Source organism: Gobio gobio (assembly GCF_949357685.1).
Source record: "Gobio gobio genome assembly, chromosome: 23".
NCBI lineage: Eukaryota > Metazoa > Chordata > Actinopteri > Cypriniformes > Gobionidae > Gobio > Gobio gobio.
Window position 1 is genome coordinate 12082912 of NC_137119.1, and position 16471 is coordinate 12099382.

The 16471-nt window shown below is 40.1% G+C and overlaps 1 protein-coding gene across 1 annotated transcript in view; it reads right to left on the reverse strand.

The window, feature by feature from the left end:
- dpp6a (dipeptidyl-peptidase 6a) overlaps nt 1–5730 on the reverse strand; it is a gene marked incomplete at its 5' end in the record, with an annotated part of 90266 nt that extends 84536 nt beyond the window's left edge. Inside the window, 2 exons of the mRNA XM_079805920.1 lie at nt 2279–2399; nt 5716–5730. Of these exons, the coding sequence (XP_079662046.1) occupies nt 2279–2399; nt 5716–5730 (136 nt within the window). The remainder of the gene's footprint in view (nt 1–2278; nt 2400–5715) is intronic.
- Between the last annotated feature and the right edge of the window lie 10741 nt (nt 5731–16471).

Below are 16471 nucleotides of genomic sequence, written 5' to 3' on the forward strand. Positions count from 1 at the left end.
GTGTACTTCTTTTTCACAAGGGATGTGGGTATAATCAAAGATTTATTGTGGATTTTAAAAAGACGTGTTAAGAACATAATGGAGTCTTCTTCTCTAATAATCTTTGTATGTAATAAATGAGTTATATGAAACATTATTCAATGATTATACATCACTGTGTCCTCTTCCAGATGTGTAGGATACTCAAAATCTCAAAGAAAGACATCATCTTGCCTGGGGGTTCACCCCCTCCACCCCTTTTCCACCAGAATGGTTCAGGTTCTGGAGCCAGAGCCTGTTCTCGGCCAGGCGAAATAGAGCCTGTTGCGAACCAGCCACGTGTTTCTACAGACTGATATAACCCTTTTAAATGTTGTTTATCTGACTATAGCCAGTCTAAAATCAAACCTGGTGTTTGTTCAGTTCTGTTTTCACAGCTCACATAAACTCCTGGTACTCTCATCTTTCACCGTTAATTCACTCGCTCTCTCGCAAGCTGAGTCTCTCTCATGGCAGAGTTTTATATATTTAGATCTAAAGAGCAATGTAGTGCAACATTATTATATTGCAAGTAACTTGGCACATTAATTTAGAATTCAAATAACGTCAGAGGTGTGTGATTATTGGGTGTTTTACAATGGCTTTAAATATGGATCATCCAAAAATAATAAGTCAAAACTATATGTTTTAATGATTGCATGTCCTGCAAAATCAATATGTAAAAACTAAAGAACGCAAATATAGTAGATGAATAATAGATGGATAAATCATACACTGTAAACTGGCAGAGAGATTGACCAGGACGAGTCTCTGCTCTCTTTAATACATTCAACCCTTTCAATAAATAATAAGTCTCAATTTTGAGACCTTCAGCACCTCATAAACTCATGGCAAGGGTCAGTCGCTGCAATATGAGCTCAGATTAAAGTTTAAATGGGAGACTCACATCACACATGGCACACATCCACAACCACAGAGTCCTGTCAAAGGTAGTGGTGCATTCTGGGAGATTCTAGGGTATTGATTGTTCTTTCTTTGATTCTTTGACAATGCACAGAAAACTATATGTCACCGTTGAAGGGCAAGAGAGGACCAGGCCTGCGACATTTTAAGTTGTTTTATGATGTTTTAGACAGCAGTCGGAAGAAAAGCCTGCTCCTCGTTTCTTTTTGTTTCTGTTTATCTTGTGAACTTGAACCCTGAACCTGAACTTTGCTACATTGGTGCCGAAACCTGGGAGAAACACACTGCCAAGAGCCCTCGCTGCTGAAGGGAATCGCAGGGACGAAGAGGTCAGCCAGCACGGAGGAGTGGTACCGACAACGGCTGCTCAAATCACTGGTGCTGGAGCGAGTGATGGATCGGGGGGACGGAGAAGCTTGCTGGGTCATGGAGGAGCAACTGCCATCAATGAGGGGATGGAGGATTCGCTGCTGTTCACCAGAGGCCAGGGCCTGCTGCCATCCTCCATGATGGAGAGGAGAAGGCAGAGTGAGGGAATGGGGCTCGCTGCAGGGCGCCAAAAGCCGTAGGAGTCGTTGTCGACCCCCAGGGGACGGATGAGTCGGAGGCCGTCCACAGAGGGGCGTTTAGTACCATTGCATGGCACAGCAAATGAGGGCCTCTTAGCTATTTGAGGACCGAGCGGCAGTGTGTTTGGGGAACCGGGCCAGGAATGTATTTTCCTTTTCCTCTCTCACCTCTGTCCCTCCTCATCCTTCCGTTTCCTTTCTCTCACCTCGTCTATCCTTACCCCCAGGTGCTGTGGCCGCCATGGTGCACCCCGTCCCCCTCAAGAGTGGCCAGCAACCTGCGTTGGGCTGTATGAAGCAGGGTGGGGACAATAGCCATGGGAGCGGAGCGAGTCCTAATGAGAGATACCTGTGCGACCTATACACACTGGTCTCGAGTCCAACGGAGGAGTTCCGGAAGGATATAAGGTGGCGCGACAACCGTGAAGGGCAAGGGAGGACCAGGCTTGGGACAATTTAAGTTGTTGTTTTATTACGTTATAGACGGCAGTTGGCAGAAAAGGCCACTGCCACTCTTTTCTATTTGTTGTTTCTGTTTATTTTGCGATTATTCTTTACTTTAACCATTTGCTGGTTCTGCCTCCTTCCCTGAACTTGAATTTTGGTACAATATTCATTAAAGATGCAAAGGGGTTAAGTTCACATTAGTTGCCACGGCTCAATAATAATGTTTTTTCTGTTGGTTTGGTCAGGCCAGTTCTTGTCCTAACAAAGCCTCATCTAAAATATGTTTAATTTTGCAAGGCATAAAAACAAATCTTTCATACCTTCATAGAGCCAGTCGCTTAGGCCGTTGAAAATCACACCCTCTTTCCCAGTAGAAACAAGACGGATGGATCTGTTCTCCACAGTGGCCCGGTAGTAGATGTTATTCTCAAATATAAAAATCTAGAGAAATGGACAGAAAAACAAACACATTGCAATCAAAATGTGATGGATAGGCCAGGAGGGCTTTACTGGTGATGACATTTACAGTGTGCATTGAGAACTTTAAAGGGGTTACAGTTTTTATTATAACATTTTTTTCCCCTGAGGTCCATTTATAATGTTGACCCTTAGAAACAATCTTTTTTTGCTGTGCCTTTAGGAAATGCCCACATTGTTGGTGTAACAGTTATTTTTTTGCTCACACACAGGTTTTCTGTTGTGTCACATATAGTTAATATATATGCTATTATAGTTCATATATTATATGCTATTTCATGCATTCTGACTTATTTACACTGTTAAAGAGTTGGATTCTCATGCTAAACATGGCCAATGTTTAAAAAAACGGGTTGGACGTATGACGTAGTATTTCTGCTCCAAATGCATGCCTTCAATATTTGTATAAGTTTCGGAAAGTTTTTCTTTTTTCGAGTATGGCCCTCTTTAACATCATAAAGGGCGGAATTACTTGTATGTACACTTCTCCCAGATGAGAGAGTGCGCACACACATCAACCAGAGCGAGAGCAAGAGCAAGAGCACGTCCATCAACGAGCTTGGCAGCGTTGTCCTTTTGTTTTTAGACGATGAAATCAACAATGTCACTATGGAAGTGTGCTTTTGGTTGTGAGGGAAAGATAACCTTGTTCAGCTACCCAAAGAATCCAGCGTTAAGGGTACAGTACGAAGTTTGTTTTTCCGGAGCAGCAACGGGGTTGTGCAAGTGTGTTTGTTTGTTCCCGGCATTTCAGAGATGAATGTTTTATAAACAAGGCCCAGTTCGAAGCTAGATTTGAAAGTCGTTTGAAACAAAGATGGAGGCGGTGAGTGAAACTGTGTTTTGTTGGCAATCAGCGCTTAAGTTAATTATAATGTAACCAACACGAACGTACAGTGAATCAAAAGTTATCCAGTGATAATGCAATGATTTATTGTGTGTGTGTGCTCATGACTCTTTAGCTCCGCCCCCTGCACGCCTCCACATGCTCGGCTGTTTTCGGAAAGAATCAGTACAGCGTATCTGTCTTTTATAAATATGATAAAACTAAAGATTCTTTCGAGAAATGAAGGATGCAATACTACTCTATAGGTACTCAAGATTAACATGAGACTGGCAGAAACTGTGTGTTATGTACCCTTTAAATGTGAGTACTTCTGCTTTTTGTGACTAATTGTATTATCCTGCATTTTTATGTACGTCACAAAGTTGTTGTTTTTTTTGCATTTTAATCACAATAAATGGTAATTAGACAGGGGAAGTTTTCAGTTCTGAAAGTTATTGTATGCGTTCATAGTTCAGTTTGACTGAGAGAGCTCATGCAGATTCAAAGGTCTTTTCATTTAACTAGCAGGGCTTTACACATGTCTTTTTTTTGGATTGAGTGTCAGTATCCAAGCTAAGATCATTTCTTGAGCATTCAGAAGAGTCAGCTGATGGCTTCATTTATGAAACGACCTCCACAGCACCATCTTTAAAATAACCTCTGCACTCAGAAATGAAAAGAAACACACTCCATGCTTAAGATCACAGAAGAAGGTCCTGAGGGAAGATGGCAGGAGATTTTAACCTTTAAAAGGAAAACCTTCCAGAAGAGAACCCTCCTTGAGCAGTCCAAAACCAAGAGCCCTCAAACACGTTTAAAAATTTGAACCAGCAGCTAGAATGATTATAATGATTGTAGGGTTTCAAATGTTGACAACATTTGAAAGAAATTCAGTGTATTTCAACCAAATTAAAACTGAAAAAATGAATAATGATCTGAATGAAATCTCATTTAACTTGGATTTAATTTATATATATATAATAAATTAAATCCAAGTTAAATGAGATTTCATGCAGTTCATTCAGATTTCATATATATATATATATATATATATATATATATATATATATATATATATATATATATATATATATATATATATATATATATATATATATATATATATACATAATTTAATTTTTTTTGGCACAGAAGCTTTTTTGTTGTATATCTTTTCACACTGAACTATTCAAACATTAACAGTTTCCCCTGAAAAGGTCAGGTAAATTTGTGTTTCAGACATACTTTGCCTGAATTCAATCTTGTCTGAATCGAACATGTCAATGTTTAGCTTGCACAACCTCTGTAAAACTTAAAGAGCAAATTGCCCAATGTTTTTTCAGCTAACCCGTCAGTCCTCTGAGAAATCTATATGCCCAGATAGGAATGTCTATGACTGCAGTATTGTATTTTTTTCCCAGAGCTTCTCATTTACTTTGACCTTCATCGAATACTGTAATTAAAGCTAATTTTCTTGTTGTGTTTCCAGGTGTAACTTCATTGCAGATTTAAATATTTTCCCTAATGTTATGGCTAAAATATCAGTTAGTGGTTCCAGTAGTGCAGTCAATTAATTTATTCCCTAAATGATACAAAATATACACTATATTTCCAAAAGTTTTGGGACGCTTGCCTTTGCATGCACAAGAACTTTAATGACATCCCATTCTTAATTCTTATGGTTTAATATGCAGTTGGTCCACCCTTTGCAGCTATAACAGCTTCAACTCTTCTGGGAAGGCTTTCCACAAGGTTCAGGAGTGTGTTTATGGGAATTTTTGACCATTCTTCTAGAAGTTTATTTGTGAGGCCAGGCACTGACTGGCACTTGGACGAGAAGGCCTGGCTCGCAGTCTCTGCTCTAATTCATCTCAAAGGTGTTCTATCGGGTTGAGGTCAGGACTCTGTGCAGGCCAGTCAAGGTCCTCCACACAAAACTCGCTCATCCATGTCTTTATGGACCTTGCTTTGTGCACTGGTGCGCAGTCATATTGGAACAGGAAGGGGGCATCCCCAAACTGTTCCCCCAAAGTTGGGAGCATGAAATGTGAGGCACTAACAGTTCCTTTCACTGGAACTAAGAGGCCAAGCCCAACTCCTGAAAAACAACCCCACACCATAATACCAGCTCCACAAAACTTTACACTTGGTACAATGCAGTCAGGCAAGTACCGTTCTCCTGGCAACCGCCAAACCCAGACTCATCCATCGGATTGCCAGACAGAGAAGCTTGATTCGTCACTCCAGGGAACATGTCTCCACTGCTCTAGAGTCCAGTGGCAGCGTGCTTTACACCACTACATCCGACACTTTGCATTGCACTTGGTGATGTAAGGCTCGGATGCTAATCTGAAGGACACACAAAGTTTGGAGGTCTGTAGCTATTGACTCTGCAGAAAGTAACCCAAGACTGGTTTCCCACTGAAGCTAAGCAGGGTTGAGGCTGGTCAGTACCTGGATTGGAGACATCCTGGGAATACCAGGTTGCTGCTGCGTCAGACAGAGTTATGGCACGCACGGAGATGAGAATGGTATGTATGGACTAATCTAATTCTGGGGATACGGTGAATAAGCTAAAGTCCCAAAACGTCGGCGTGTTCCTTTAATAGTGAGAATTGGACCCTAAACTAAAGTGTTGCCATTTTTTTTTCATACCCTCACTGGGGGCTGAGCCCCCCTAAAATGAATATCCTAGAATCGCCCCTGGTTGTTCCACAACACAAAAACCCCTAATAAAATGCATTTATTTAGGGCTAATGTAGTAATCTGACCTCTAATGTCAATTAACAATAACCATGGGCATGCAGACTTTAAATGCCTTCTAGAAATGACTCACACCTCATTAAATTTATTTTAAAAAGAGAAAATGGATAGAGTGTCTAAGAAAATCTGGCACCCAGACCAAGTCAATTCTCCTGAATATATTACACTGCCATCAGTATGTGTGGGTGCTTGCAAACCGTTGGCTGTAGAAAGGGGTCCAGGTCCGATCAAATTTTTACGTGTTATGAATACATTTTTTTTCTATCATGTTTGCAAAAATGTATACTGTTGCAAGCTGACTCAACTCAAATCAATGAAAACATAGAGTCCTTGTGGTCCAATTTCATCATGAACATCTGTGCTGTTTTTATGTGATTTTTTACAGGGAGTTCATGTACTGCAGTGTGAGGGGTGTTGATAACATATCAGAAAGACTATTGACAGTGGACTAGCTCAGGAGAAGCATTGATTTGTAATCTCTCTTAAACACACCACAGCCTCTTCAGACCGCACTGGATGACACATACTGATTTATTCAGGCTTGTTTGAGGAACAGTAAACAAAGCAAACTCAGAATATTAGAAATTTAAGAATTTTCAATGCAAATGTAAACAATTTTACTGACTTTCATGCATGCTTATTTGTATTGAATGTGCAGTGTATTTCAAATCTTAAGTATATATGATTGTCAGTACATTCGGATGGTCACTTAAACCATTTTTCAAAGACAATATAAATAAATATTAAAAAATACATATAAAGATGTACTTAAGCCCGACTTGGATCAAAAAGCACTGTGTGGGTCAAAAGCACTCTAAAGATCAGCTAATATACATTTTAACTATAGTACACTTTAATTTGAATGCAAATAAGTGTCAAACATTACATTTAATTTGTTCTTAAGTATATTCTTGAATTATATTCTTTCCTTAAGAAGTGCTCTGTTTAAAAGTATTAAGTGTAACAGTGCCGTTTGATAACAGCCACTTCAAACAGAAGCATCTTCGAATGGCATTCAAGACTTTTGTCTATTATAGTTTTGAACAGTGAATTTGAAATATTTTGACATTTTAACGCTTTAAGTGGACATGGAAAACAGGATCTATCCAATTATCCCAATAGCAGTTCCTCAGATGGCATAGGATCAGTATACATAGCTAATTTTGATGTCTGTCAATAGAAAATAGTGTTGTAGTACTCTAGACCGGTCCACTTTTTGACGGTCTTGGTCTTGTCTCGGTCTCGACCACATTTGTACTCGGTCTTGTCTTGGTCTCAGACTAAGAGGACTCAGGATTTTGTTTCAAGACCAGTCCAGACCGCAACTGCTGGGATATTACTAAATTGCCAGTGCATTGTCTGATTTATTTATTAACATCATTAATGTGATTGGATGATAAACTTACTGCTTCAGATGCAATCAATAACTTATTTCTAATTTGATTTATTTATTTTTCAGGAATGAATTAGGTATTGTGTTAAAAATGTCACCAAAAATGTATACAAATGCTCACAAAATTCTAAATATTGTTGTAAAAAGTTCTGGATTTATAACATGTGATATAATTAACAAATATCACAATAGCAAGAGAGCCGTTTTCACAATTTTGAGCATGACTGCAAACATGATATTGCTTTAACAAACATTCAATTAAAAAAAAACATCCTCAACATTATTTATGCGTTTTTAATTTACCAATTCAGATGCATCTTCTCTATCACCTTTGTAGCGCAAATATTAATTTTGTTGTTAATGATTTAATTTGATTGGTAACAGCTCTATATAGTGTCTTATTCAAATTATATTTATTATAAGTCATTTATTATTTCTCAGGTGGTAATGTGGATCTCTATGAATTTAAGGAGTGCTGGTCTGGTCTTGGTCTTGATTCGGTCTCGTCCTGCCTTGGTCTTGGTCTTGTATTGGTCTCAACACACATTGGTCTTGGTCTCGGATTAGGTGTTCTTGACTACAACACTAATATAAAACATGTTATTTTTTGTAAAAAGATGGTTTAGTTACCACCCAATCTCACAGGAAAATGTAACTATCAATTTTGTATGAATGCATACATTTTAAATGAAAAGGTCCACTGCTAATTCCACCCCTAAACAATATCCATCACTGGGGCGTAAGTAGATCGTATGAAAACATACAAATAAGATCAAATTCATACAAATTAGCCACCAATTCGCCAAAAAGTTAATTAGTTATGCAATGACATAAGTTTGTATTGGTAGTTATGCCATCTACCAACCGGACTATGTGATCCCTCAGCAGCTCTCAGAGTAAATAGTCGCTTTGTATACATCAGATTTCCTTTAAATACAATAGTTCCTAATTCATTTGTGAAAAGGTCAAACTACACAACCAAACTAAATATATAGACGGCTTGAAATACAATGAGTTTTAATGTTGGTTTCAAAACTGTATCAAAGCGTGAAATTCTCATGGTAACTTCAAAAATAATAACAGGGATGCAGAGTGAATATTATAAAAGCACGCAATCTCCATAAACATCTGAGATTCAAACACATTTCCATTTCCTCCATGAAATGTTTCTCCATCGAATGGAAAGAAATGGCTTTCAGATATTGACAATAAAACCCAGAGCAAACACAACTGAAGAAATCCTGAAATATTCTTCTGCCAGGCCAATGAAAATGTGCTGCCCATGAATATATAATGAGCTGACTTAATTTCCGTTCTGTGTTCTGAACTGACAGCTCATCTGCACACACACACAAAAAAAGTTGAGATTCTCAAAACACGAGTCTTCATATACAGAATACGGTTCGTGAGGTGAGAGTTTTATGCTCCAAATGTTTAAATATGCATGTTGAGACGTGCAATGCTATATTTGGCATGCACACATTTAGGACACAGCACTGAATGACAGGATGTCCTAATTATTTAGTATCACACATACACACTCATAAAGTCTCTGAGATGAGTTGTGCCGGTGAGCGCTCCTACATGTGGAATCATAAATTCAGTCAGGGTCTTTTGTGTGTCTGTGTGTGCCATAAACCACCAAGATTATTTCCTTGAACAGAGGGAGAAAGGAGGCGGTAGAGTCTTGTGATTCACTTCTGCTGTTGGATTTTGCTCCTTTTCAGGGATCTAATGTGATAGAAGTGACTGCAGATTGGGCTTGTCACCAGGGGCAGGTCTAGGATTTCATCCTCAGGGGGGCTTAGCCCTCAGTACATATATACTATGTATATTTACATATATTTTTAATAAATTCATACTTTTATTCAGTAAGGATGCATTCAATTGATCAAAAGTAACAATAAAGACATTCCTTATGTTACAAAAGATTTCTATGTCAAAAAAATGCATTGATAACACTATGAAATTTAATTAAATGTTACTTTTAATGTTGGAATTTCTGGAATGTTTCTTGATTACCATTTCTGTTTTCTGTTTGTTCCCGCTTCTAGTTAGTCTTCTAGTTTACTCATTGTTTCATTAGTCATGTCAGCTGTGTCTTGTTTCTTTGATTAGTTCACTCTGACATTGAAGTCCTGTTTTGTTCAGTTCTTTGTCCCTTCTCATCCTAGCTAGTTCGATTGTTCTGTTTGCGGTTTTCTGATCCTGCACTTTTATTTCATCCTGTTTCAATCAAACAAGTGACAAAAAGACGGACCTAAAACAATGAATTTAGCAGCAGTCCAGATCCTGCTCTCGCAGGGAAACCAATTATTAGAGGCACACATGCGGGCCTTCCTGGACCTACAAAATCTAGTCTACTATAATGACACCAGCCTGCATGTGTTTTCCGGGCAGGCTTGAATGAAAGGACCATGCCTGCTCAGAGACAAGCTTCCGAGGAGCTTTATGGAGTATGTGTAGAGGGTACTCCTCCACAACCATTCCCAATACAATAGCTGTGAGAGCAGGGATGAGATCAGCACGCCAGTTACTGCCACCAGCCCAGTGACAGCAACACCTTGAGCCCACCATTGACAATGTTCCCCGCACCGAGCCTGCCCCTGCACATAGCACTGAGTTGTTAAAATATGTGTTCCCGCCCTGCCTCCCACTCCCACCTCCTCTACCTGCTTTGATTCAGCCAATAGAAATATATCTGTATCTACACTCTAAAAAATGCTGGGTTAAAAATAACCCAAGTTGGGTTGAAAATGGACTAACCCAGCAAATGGGTTGTTTTAACCCAGCATTTGGGTTGTTTTAACCCAGCGGTTGGGTTAAATGTTTGCTTAAAACAACCCAATTGCTGGGTTAAAACAACCCAATCGCTGGGTTAAAACAACCCAATCGCTGGGTTAGTCCATTTTCAACCCAACTTGGGTTATTTTTAACCCAGCATTTTTTAGAGTGTATATGAGATTAATGTCCATCCTTTATTGGCCAAGAGAACTGTCTGTGAATTCTTTGCCTGCACTGCCTATTCCTTCAGCCCTGCCAGCACTGCCTCTCATCAGCCCTTTATCTCCTCCCAATTTATCTCCTCAGTACCTTGTGATTTCACCTCGGTCTGAGTGCCCGCCAGTTCAGCCCTGGGCAGTCGACCCATTAGCTCCTCCTAGGACCCCTGTGCCCGTCACTCCTCCCAGACCTATCGAGCAGTCGGCTCCACTATGGCTCCTCGCTCCATCGGCCTCACCTGGTACCGCCGCCCCTTCGGCTCCACCGGGCTTCCTTGTACCTCTGGCTTCGCCTTGGTCAGTTGTCACTCTGCCTGCGCCACAGATATCCGAACCATCAGCTGTGCTTTGTCCCCCCAGCACTTTGTCTCCGTTGGGCTCTGCCTTCCCTCTGGCTCTGCGTTCCCTCCAGCTCTGCCTTGGTCATCGATCGCGCCGCCTTCACCTCAGTCCTTCGGTACCCTGGCTCCACCTCAGATGCTCGTCGCTGTGGCTCTGCCTTGCCCTCCAAGACTTTTGTCTCCGCTCCAGCCGGCGTCATCTCATCCTGGTGTCCCCTTGGTTTCGCCTGCTAAAGCTCGACCATGGCTCCTCCCTCCCTTGACTCCACCGTGGACCTGCATCCTCCTGCTGGGGGTTCTTACCTGGCTGCTTCTGCCGCCTTTTCCACCCTGGCCTTGCCCCTCCTAGTTACCATACTCTTTTCCCACCTCCAGAGATCCATCCCTCCCTCCTTCCACTGTTGGACTGTTTGTCTTAAGGTGCCTTGACATGTCTTTTTGGGGGCAGGTTCTATGTTAAATCTGTGTTTGAGTTTTATTGTGGAAAACATTTATTGATTATTTTTAACTATATTTTTACAGTACTTTAGATCTTTAAACATGTAAGATTTTGAATGCATTTGGCTACAACTGTTTGGTTGAAAAGATGGTTTCACTTAGCCTGATGTCGTCATACTCAATTCTAGTCAGAATATGAGTCTGATACTGCTCCGCTGGGCTGTGATTATGGGGCGTGTTTCAACCGAACCAGGAAAAACCTCAATTGGATAGACCTACAACCAATCAGAGCAACGGAGCGACGCATAACGTTAGTTGTCAAATGTCAACAGAACTCAACTGCACTGTGTTGCCAAGTCCGCGGGTTGAAGCGACCCCAATTATGTGATATACAGACCCAGGAATGCGAATTTTAGCAGGCAGCCCTGCCAAAATAACACATATTTTACCCCCCAAATGCCTTTTTTCCCCGGAGAACCCCCCCGGAAAGCTATTGGGCTTGTTTTTGGCTAGTTTTGAATAGCAATTGGGCGGGTTTTGTTGTGAAAACTTGGCAACCCTGTCTGCACGCACGCTGGAATAAGTAGCCTAAAGTTAGAAGAAAAAGATGAGTGTAAACGATCTTTGCCGGTGTTGTAAAAAAAGAATTTAAGGATACACAGAGTACTTACCAACACGATCATCAGAGAAATAGTAAAGGTGAATGCATATACGAACAAGTTCTCAGTTTAGGATTAGAACAAATTCAACCCAAGCGCTCTTTGGTGACGTGGATGATTACGTTACTGTTTATCATCTGTCCATCATCGTCTAAAGCCCGCCCTGACAAATTCATTGGTCTGAACAGTTTCTGTTCGGGCATAATTCCTTCTCTACGGATCAATTCCAGACTGAACTGCCCGAGTAAAAATGTTGTGGGCGGGGCTAAGTTCGGCTGGCATCCAGGCTAGGTTTCACTAATATCAAGATAATATTTTTTAGCAGCACTCCTTCAAGTATTTCTCAATGAAATAGTTTGTTCTTCTAAGTAATTATTTAAATAGACAGATTTTTAAAATGCACTTAGAGCTGTGAAGAGCTTGTTTTTGGTCAATATTGTTGTTTGATTAATATTCTCACCATTACAGACAGCAGCAGGTCTATCATGCTGCATTTACACAGTGCACAGATCTGATATTTTGACATAAATCTGATTTATTTTCATACCGCATGTTTACACTCACGGAAGACAAACCAAGTGTGTTTACACCAATACCTCACCAAGATCTGAATGTTTACAAGTGCAGGTGCATTACCGTGAGGCATAGCCGTTCTTCTCAGAGCACACATGCAAATTTGCATGTGAGTGCTCGACTGCAGCTGCCTGTCAGTCGCGTTTCAAATTGAGTTGGCACTTGTACTACTGACACAGACGACTTTAGATATACAAAGACGGTATTTCTATTAATGGGAGAAAGTGCAATAAGCCTTTTAAATAAAAGAGTCAATCGCTAATTGGTAAAGTCATTGCGTCACTGCAGTTGCCTTTAGAAGCTTCGGTTGCAATAGAAATAGTCAATGTTCTGAGACACATGCTTAGGACTGCTTGGTTAACAGCTTTGGAGAATTTGATGTTTTCCCATTTAAATGGTTACTTCAGTGATTTAGCATTAAGCTTTGTATTTAAACTGGGTCATTTATGTAGTAGAAATGTGAAATTATTTTTTAATTTGGTGCCTTCTAGACTGAGAAAAGACAGAAAATGTATTTTTGTCTCATGTGGATGAAAGACAACAACTCCCAGAATGCACTTGCTTCACTGCCCTACGAGGCCACTCCGTACACCCTCGTCTTGATCTTCATAGTAATACAATCATTTCGTTCAGTTAGAGAATAAACACTACAATTAAAAACTGAACGTGTCTTTTCAATAAAGTGTGAGTGAGCCGAACGAAAGTCACGGCACAGACGCAGCAGTGTCAGATTTCATTCATTGAAGAGCTGAGCAGAGCTGAGGTAACGTTAAGCGCCAGTCTGGCACGTTTTCAGATCGCATATGGAAGCTAAACTATCACAGGAATTCTTTGAAAAGTTGAAACACTCACTTTGCTCTGCATCGCCCCGTTATGAATGTCCGTACGGCCGTCTATGTCTTACATTCTCTGAGTGAGATCTCTCCCCTATGGGTGGGTTGATAACACGCGGAACAGCTCCATCTAGTGGCTGTAGTCTTTAGCCTCTGGCCAAAAAATCCTCAGATGACGCAAAATGACGATATTCTGAGGATTTTTTCCAGAAATAAAATGCGTAATTCTCTCGTCTCAGGGGGATATGAGGAAAGTACCATAAATTGAATATACTACCGGGTTTCTACTGATACAAAGCCTAATGCTAAATCACTGAAGTTACCCTTTAAAGAGATGGGAGCTGTACTTGCATGACTGAAATTGCTGCCCGAGAGGCGTTTCAAAGTTTCCGCTGAGTGAAATTACTTGCCTTAAGCCTAGTTCAGACTGCACGATTTTCAAACTCGTCGGATCACTGTTCTTTTCACACTGCATGACTATCTGGGCCAGGATTCAGTCACTGCTGTGTTCACACTGTACAATGGATCGGCGACACGGGAGTTCACACAGCATGACTGTACAAGAGGAAGAATCACAGATAGCTCTGTCCCGTCCGCAAACTACGTTTCACAAGCAAACCCACGCGAGAAGTGAGAAGGAAACAACGCGAGATCACACGTGCGTCAGACTGGAGTTCTTGTGCCAGACTGGAATTGTTTTTAAAAATATAGGCTGCAGTGCAAAAACTTGCTATCCAAATTGTCTGTGCACTGATTTGCAGCAAAAAGGAGAAAAAGAAAAAAAGATCATGGTGGAGGAAATGGTTGGGGAGACACAGGGAGCAAGGATTGTGTTCTCCAAAGAGAGTTTGAGGTAAATAAATAAATTTTCACCGTGCTGCTGCTGCGGCTGGTCAAGCAAATGTTTGTGCTTTCTGTTTGATATAACAGAACATGTACATCTATTAAAATACTGATATTCTGGTCTATAACTCCTCCCTGAACCTCCGGCTGTCCTGTATTTTGCTCTCTCATTGGCTATAGTTCATTGCCGAAGTCAGAACTCATTTCACACAGCAGGAGTTTGAATCGCCGACAGGTCCAGATATTTAGCATGCCAAATATCTCACGGGTGTCGGTGACTCATCGGTGATTCTCTCTGATCGCGTCTTTGATCATTCACACTGCGTGATTGTCACTCGCGTGCACAAGCACCGATTTGCCTATGATTTCAAGCATTTTTTGGCGATTTCGCAAAACCTGTCGGCGGGTCAAAATCGGCGCTAAAATCAGTCAGTCTGAACTTGGCATTAAAGGAACTTTGCTTAATTGGTTAATGGCAATCTCTCTTTCTATATACTGTGAGACATTTTAATAAATCTAATAGGACATTTCATGTGATTTTACAATAAAATAATTTTTTGGAAGTGAAAAAGAACAAGTCAACTTATAATTTACAATGAAAAACTGTAAATTGTCATTCCAATAATTCTCTGTGACAGCTCACATTTGATGGTTTTTAAACGAAATAATTGTTTCTTCTTGTTTTTTTTTTTTTTAATCACTTATGTACATTAAGGTTTTATGTTAATTTTATGTTTAAGGTATTATTTAGCTAGTATCTAGTATTCTCTTAATCTTATTTAGGTTTAATATAGTTGATTTAATATTATTATTATTAATATTTTTCATATAATTGAATATTATTTATTTTTTGTTTTTATTCATTTCCAGTTAGTAATTTTAGTGCTTCAACTTAATTAACACTTTAGTTAGTTGCGAAGGCAACATTTCTCATTTTTGTTTTCGTCATATGTATATTTAATTTTATTTAAGCATTATTTCAATGAACAAAAACTGCTTTTAATGGTTTTAGGTTTAGTTAAGGATAATAACCCTACTTTTTAACTGTTAATTTAAGTTCAATATGTAAAACCTAAAAAAGCTACTATTTTTTTTACTGTAAAGTTCTGACAACCACAGCTGCCGTTTTTTACTGTAAATTTGTTTTCACAGTGTGGGAAATATCATCTTTACCAGCTGCTGGCCTCGCGGTCCCCATCCTGCATACTGCAGGTGAGCGTTTCGCACTTCTGGAGGGTTCAGGATCCACGTTTCCCTGTGAAAGAGAAGCAAAGGCATTACTAATTGACTAGTTGGTTGTGGGATGACAAGTGGACTAGTTGACCATCCTGACCCAGACAAACTGACAGGCAATCAGTTAAACATTCATGTCTTCAGAGGGCTAACAGAGCACACTTCCTCTATGTTGTGCAGTGGAGCGTGTGCCAACAGATATTGATTTCATCACAGTGTACTACACAGCCCAACACAACAGCACGGCGAATAAAGCACCATGAGGGAATTCCTGCGGCAGGAAATCTAACAGTGATAGTATATCCCTGTGCGCTGTTAAATCCAGCCGGAGCAGCGGCCCAGCGCTCCAGCGCTGTGTCAGCATCTGTTCCATCTGACAGAACTCATAAATATAGATGCTTTATTCTGCTGCCGGTTATATAAAGGAGCTGTGCACTGCAGGCCCAAAAATTACATGTGACACAAGCTGTATGTCTGTGCTAATCACAGGACAGATGTGTTGGTATGACCACATGGTAGCAGTATGAAAAGATTCAGTCATCTGGCTTTGACACGTGACGTGAGCAGCAAAATGCTGCATCGATGTTTTCCTCAGTTGTATACTGACAAATGAACTCTGTGAACTAATGTGACTGTTATATGAGCTCAGCAACTTACGGAGTTTCCAGGCTGCAAATGATGTAGTCCGCAGTGAAGGAGTGCTCGTAAACCTGAGAGTTTGAACAACACAAAGACAAACAGAGAGAAATTCAGTTGTTGTAGGACAGCAGTTACTTGAACTAAAAGCACCAACAAAGCTTTAGTAGCAATAACGTTTGAGAGGCTATGCATTACAGTGATTTTACCACAGTTAAAGGGTGATTTTAGCCACAACGTAAAGAGGACAGATTTTTTTTGCCATAATTGATTATTGTTTAACTATAGTTGTGTGTTCCTTAATTTTTGCAGTTTTATTTTTTTTAGCTTGATTCTTTTCTGTACAGCACTTTGGTCAGCCTTACCTAAACCTAAATATGTTTATTACTTTTTACATTATGTAATGCAAAGGCTAGATGTTTAAATTATTTATGCTTTAAACCAAAAACAAACAAAAGAACAACTCTTCCACAACATTTATAAGATGTTCCCTGAA